General features: G+C 48.6%; 1 protein-coding gene across 1 annotated transcript in view; it reads right to left on the bottom strand.

Moving 5' to 3' along the window:
* Positions 1–6484, bottom strand: part of AXIN2 (axin 2) — a 24130-nt gene that overhangs the window by 2424 nt on the left and 15222 nt on the right. The window contains exons 5-9 of the mRNA XM_017740750.1: positions 6288–6478; positions 5992–6174; positions 5489–5707; positions 4868–4963; positions 3335–3502 (exon numbers count right to left, since the gene is read on the bottom strand). Of these exons, the coding sequence (XP_017596239.1) occupies positions 3335–3502; positions 4868–4963; positions 5489–5707; positions 5992–6174; positions 6288–6478 (857 nt within the window). The remainder of the gene's footprint in view (positions 1–3334; positions 3503–4867; positions 4964–5488; positions 5708–5991; positions 6175–6287; positions 6479–6484) is intronic.

The raw sequence follows: 6484 nt of genomic DNA, 5'->3' as shown, positions 1-6484 counted from the left end.
TTTTGCTCCGGGTCGTTAGATCATGAAGCCAACGCTCCCAGAGACAAAAAGCACCCCCACCCCTCCTGTGTCAAACAGTAAGGACCCCTCTATTATCCTGAATTAGACCGTTCAGCTTCTTGATTAAAGGTTCCTTTTATCCCGTTTGGAGCTTTCTTCCTTCTAAGGCTGCTTAATTGCATATGCACAAATGAAGGGCTTCCATTCAGAGGGGTAGCATTTAGGGAGTCTGTCCGTCTGCCGACGAACACCTCCTTGGAGATGCCTGCTTTCCCTTGGAAAAGGGCTTTGCCATCTGATTGCCAGGGATGGAAAATATTCCATCAGATGGATTACAAAGAAAAATATACATATATCTATTAAAAAAAAATTTTTTTTTTTAAATTAACCCCTCCCCTGTAGTTTCCAGACAACTTGGGCTGGCAGATGTTTGCCAGGGGAAAAGGGGTTTGTAATTATGATTTTCTTTAGGATGACAAAGGAGATCAAATGAAGCCCACTTTTACTACTAAAACTGGAAGAGCCGCAGCAGGGCCTTGGAATCTGACATTTTTATTTAGTGACTTGTTCTATGGCGCATTTTTGAAATAGTCACATCGCCCTGCAAATCTCTTTATCTTCAGGGCACATTGAGATTATCTAGGTAGGTGGATAAAAGATCCCTCTTCTTGGTCAAAGAGATGAAACCACCTCCAATTAGTCCAGGTATGGTTAGGATGTATTTTTGTAGTCATTCCAAGCAGAATTGACACATGTTGCATCTTTAACGGCTCAGCAAGGAAAAAACACATTATTTGAGCCTTCAGAGCCTACACTCACGGAAGTCAATGGCCCACCTCCCACCAACTTCCATTCTGCAGGTCAAGGCCACAATTCCCCAGGACAGCAGCCTTGAAATAAACCCAAAAAAACCCAAGGAAAGTTTGAATGAATTACAAAGAACTTTCCCTTCCCTCTCCCCTGTCCAGATAACAGCAGCTCTTCCCAAGAAGAAAACACGCTATGACCTTTTACATAATTACAACCTTATTTCACAGAGAAACGGGGAAAAATAAGAAAAGGAGGAGGCAAAGTAAAAAGAAAAAGAAAAATCCACCCCCACAACATCTTCAAACAAGTCACTCTGCTCTTATTTGCTCAGCAATGGGCTTTCCATTGAAACGCATTTTATGTGGCAAGCTTTGCTCCGGTTTTTTTTTGGGTTTTTTTTTAAATTTTATTTTTTGGGACATCTGGCACCAATCGAGGCGCGCGGGCCCGGCCTTGCAGCTCTGTTTTGAACCGCTGCCATCCCCAGATTACCCGACACCACCCACTTTTTTCTGTGCCTGTATGTTTGTTTTTTGTTAACGCCATCAGTATTAAATCACTGCTTAATTCCTTCTTTTTTTGAATTTTTTTTTGGGAGGTGGGGGGTGGGGGATGGAAAGCCAAGGCTGCGCTTCCCCGGCGGGGCTCTGGCATCGCGGGAGCCCGAGGTACCCGCCTCGCAAACTGATCCAATCAATAAAGAATTTGGAGAGTGGAGCATTTCTGCATGTCTTTGTGCATTAAATGAAAGGCAAGGGCTTCAAAGACATGCTTATTAAATGTGCCTTAAAAAGAAATCAATGCCAGATGTGACCAAAGCAGCCTAGTTAGTGCCTCCCCATAACACACACGCTACTCCGGGCACTGCGGACCTCTCCCCTGAAGGTCACCCACAGTTTCACTCAAAGTCCAGCCAAAAGTCAAAGCTGAGATCAAAATGATTCCCTGGAGGTACACACATTTGTGTAATTAGTTTCACCTTGTGTCTGTGCAAGATAAAATACTGGGCACGTACCCAAGTTCCTTTTATAAATTTCTGTATTGTCTTTACCCAGGTGTAAAGGGGTGAGATCTAAGCAAAACATTGTTTCATCCTTGTCAGTCACTTAAAAACATTTTCTAAAGTAATTACAGTCTGACAAGGCATAAATAATTGCACCTGGAGGGGCTTTTGGGCCACAGAGGTTTTAGGAGCATAGCCCCACACTTGGGCATCGCATGAAAAATGTCACAGAAAACAAACATTAAAAAAAGCTAGGGTTTTTTGGGGGAGGATGGGACTACACAGCCACTGGGCAGTGGCAGAGCAGCGGTGAGGCCAAGGAAATTGGTCTGCAAATGAGGAGGAGCACAGTGGGAGAGGCTTTAGGGGCTGGAAAATGGCACAAGGGTGGCAGAAGCCCAGGGACCATCCTGCGGGATGGCCAGGTTGGGTGTACCTGCAGGTTGGTGCCATCCAAGGGCAGCTGGGTGGGCTGCAAAGATGGTTTTGGGAAGGAATTGGAATATTTCAGCCCCACTGTGCAACAGCCATAGAGAGACCCCAGCTTGGCATCCCCCAGCCTGGGAGTGCCCAGGGTGACTGACCTCTGGGCTGTACAGGCGGATTTCCCAAAGCTAGAGAGAGGCCACTGATGGGGCAGCAAGCTGGGAATTCGTTGTACCAAACCCAAATGACCATCTGGAGGTTAAATCAGAGGCTGCCAGTTACAAGGCAAGACACCCAGCTCTCTGAAGCACCACCAAATTCAGTGCAAATTCAAAAAAAATAGCTGGAATGGCCCTCTCCTGCTCGCCCTGCAGGAGAAGCAGCCAAGAGGGGATCCCAAGAGTGCCCAGATCCACTGGGAAAGGGCAGCCAAAAGGAGCCAATGTGAAGCTATTGCCATGGGAACTAAGCAGAGGAAGCAGCAAACTGGTTAAACTGGGAGATGGGAGCTGGAAACCAAACCAGTACAGTTTGTTGGTGTTTCTGAGGAGGAACTGGGTATTGCTGGTGGAGCTTTCCCTGCCAGGCAGAGGCTTTTTTCCCCCCCAATGAAGAGAATAGTGAGGGAGCTCCACCTCCATGTCCCTCAGCAGCACCATCCCAGCCCATCACTGACCCCATTTATGGCCACACCATTGCAAAACCAATCAAAAATTTGCTAAGTAAACAGTAGGCAGCAGAGGAGGCCAGTACCAAGATGAACGCTGACCCCAGCTTGGAATCTGAATCCCAGTGCTCCATGCCTTTGCCACAAAGCCATCCCAGATTTCCCAGTATTGGAGCTTTATGGAGAAGGGCTGGGGCACAGGTCCTAATGCAACTGGGAACAAGGTTGGGGAGGCAGGGAGGAGCTGGCCCTGCAGCCAAGGCACCTCTCTCCATCTCCATGTTGCTCCTGGTTTGAGTGAGAAGAGACTAAGAAGATCCACAGCCTCTGAAAATCCAAAGTGTCCCTGCAGCAGCCCTGCAAAATACCTGCTGATTCTTTTGACTTGTTGTAACACACTAAAGAACAAACAAATCACACATTCTTACCTGTAATTTCCCTTTTTGCTCAGCTGTTCTTTAAAGTGCCCAAGTGTCAGGCTCTGGGCCTTTAACATCCTCCTGTAGGGAATTTCTTCTCCACAAAAAAAATAGGTGACAACCAGCTCTCCAGACTGAGAGGTGTGAACAACTGGCAGTTTCTTTGGCTCCTTGTGACTGCAAAACAGAAAACACACACAAAACCCTCTATTTTTCCATTTGAGAACAGGCTGTTTCACCACACTCCAACCAGCAGTGGAGTTGGTGAATGCTGTCAGAAATACCCTGGGTGTGACCTGAAAATCAGATATGCCTGTACTGCCTGGGAATTTGTTGGGATGTGTTTACACAGCCCTTTGCTGATTTCCACAGTGGGAATCATGGAATGGTTTGGGTTGGAAGGGACCTTAAAGATCATCTGATTCCACCCCCCTCCCATGGGCAGGGACACCTTCCACTGTCCCAGGCTGCTCCAAGCCCCGTCCAACCTGGCCTTGGACACTGCCAGGGATCCAGGGGCAGCCACAGCTGCTCTGGGCACCCTGTGCCAGGGCCTCCCCACCCTCACAAGCAACAATTTCTCCCTAATATCCAACCTAAATCCACCCTCCTTCAGCTTGAAGCCATTCCCCCTTGGGATGATGGCACAGCAGAGACCTCACACCATCTCATGGATGAGGGAGCTGAGGGATGGAGGTTGGGCTCACCCTCCCCAGCGAGCCCCAGGATTGCACACCCAGGGTTTTAAAGGCTCTTTTCATCTGCCCTCACACAAAACATCTCCCAAGCTTTCTCCTCATGCCCAAACCCACCTGCAACCACCAGGCCAGAAAGCAAACCCCCCACCAGATGCTTCACCTCAAGCACCCAGGTAATCTTATTTTTCCCAGTGAGGCTAAAATTAACTGGATTCTGCCATTTGCACCCAAGCAACGCTTCTTAAAGAATGATTAAAACAATATTACCCAGCAAAATGGCAACACTCTAGTGAATACCATGCAGCCAAATCTACAACTGCTTCTGAGGCAATGTACACTTGGGATGTCAAAAGGTCACAAAGTGTTAGTCCGCAGTAATTTAGTCTTCCTAATTTGTTCTAAGTCTTTGTAGAGTGGTTTCAGAAAAAAAGCTGCTAGCAAAGACAGCTGGTGGACTTAAGGTCAACCAATTAAAAATGAAAGGCTCTAGTCAGGTGGCTCAGTCTGGACTTCAAACATTACTCATTGCTTAAGATGAAGAGGGTAAGAAAGAAAACTTTAATTATTTAGGCCATTTTAGACCTCTCTGTAGCAGATTTCTTGTTAAAAGAACCATCCTGTAATTAGACTAATCCAATCTTTGTCCACTTTACAGGAATGCAAGTTAAAAAGAGCCAGAGACAAGATTTGAAAATGTTTTGTTCTTTAAGAAGAATGTTTGAAAGACGAAATTTCAGATATAAGAATTTCCTCTCCTTTCAAAGCACAATCCATTTAATGAAAATATAATTATGAGATATATATATATTTATTTCCCAATCCTTTCTGCACGTGCAATACTCACTCTTCTGTCATTAGACTTGCATTGCAGAAAGGGGTGCTTCCCCCCTGAATGGCAGCGGAGTGGTTTCGGTCCCTCTGCTGATTTGAGGTCGAACATCTGAAGTGGGGAGGGGGAAAGCAAGTGGGGAAGAAGTGGGGGGTGAGGAAGAAAAAAAACAACTTTAAGAAAAAAATTGTTGAAATACAATCTTCTTAATTGAAGTCTCCTGTGGGTCATTAAGTTCGCTCTTTGTATCAAACCTCACATGTTGTAAACAATCAAAGGAAGAATTAAAAATGCTGTGGGCTAATTTATCCTCCCATACCCAAATGAACGATAACCAGTCCAATTCCCCACTTGGTATGTAGCTGGAGCCTATCCCAGAGGAAAAATGGGCAAATTACAGCCATCAAAAGAGTGGAAGTAATAGCCTCAGATTCCAACTATTTGTGCTGGTGCAGGGCGCAGATGGAACACGGAGGCTCATCCTCCAGGCTCGGCCAGGCCGTGCCATCACACATCCCCATGGCTGACCCTCTGCCTGGACGGGCAGGACACATCCACGTCCACCCACCAGCAAACCTCCCCCAGCCCCGTTTGTCCCCACGGCGGGACGAGGAACGTCCTTCCCGTGGCCGTTACCGTGGCTTCTGCGGCTTGGAGACCTCGGCCAGGCGGCGACACGCTTCCTCCAGCTGGGCCAGGGTGTTGGGCGGCGTCAGCGGGGGCATGGCGGGGTCCTGCACGAAGGGGTGGGCGGGCTGTGCCCCACGCGGGTGGCTGCCTGTCCCCCACGGGTGGTGGCGGCCGGGGGCCCCCTTGGCACAGTCGGAGCTGTAGGCCTTCTTTGTGCTTTGTGTGCTTGGGGAAGGGAAGAAGTCGGGTTAGAAAAGCTGGAAAATATGACTTTAATAGCAGCTCCTATTCTGCTCGCTCCCTCTCAAAAGTCTGTCATAACATGAAAGGAGGTTTATTGCCAAAAACATGACATTTTTGTGGTTTTTCTGGTTCTGCGGAACAGCTTTTATATTAAACCGGAGGAGCAAAGAGTCTCATTTGTTTTTAGCGATTGTAAAAATAGACAGCCCATGTAATATATAAATATTTACCGGGAGCAATATTGCTGTAGACAGCTGCGTATTTACCTATGGGGCTTGTGCTTATTTTGTCTCTCGCTCTCCAGCATCCATTGCCAGACGTTCTGCGCCCGATCCGCTTCGCCCCCCGGGAGCTGCACCCCACCAGGATTGGGCAGCCCCCCGTCCCCAGCCACCGGGGCCACGCTGTCCACTCCTCGGCCCGGCCTCTTCAGCAGTGTCCCCGTCCTGCTGGTGGCAAAAAGGGACAATCCCCTCGTCAGCCCCCATCCCCATCAGCCCCACCACAGCGGGACGCTGGGTGATGGCTTGGGGCGGGTGCAATGGAGATGCTGGTGACTTACCCGAAGGGCTCCAGCAGAGGGAGAGGGGGGTCGGTGTTTTTGGGGTGGCCCTTGCACTTGGGGTAGCAGTAGTAGTCGCCGCCCGCCGGGCAGCAGCACTGCACCCGCTGCGCCGCCTCGGCCTCGATCTGCTCCTTCGTTTTGGGCACGGTGTGGTGGTGGATGTAGTGGTGGTGGACGTGCTTGGTGGTCTGCTT

Source organism: Corvus brachyrhynchos, unplaced genomic scaffold (assembly GCF_000691975.1).
Source record: "Corvus brachyrhynchos isolate BGI_N302 unplaced genomic scaffold, ASM69197v1 scaffold218, whole genome shotgun sequence".
NCBI lineage: Eukaryota > Metazoa > Chordata > Aves > Passeriformes > Corvidae > Corvus > Corvus brachyrhynchos.
This window is presented reverse-complemented; position numbering and strand designations above follow the sequence as displayed.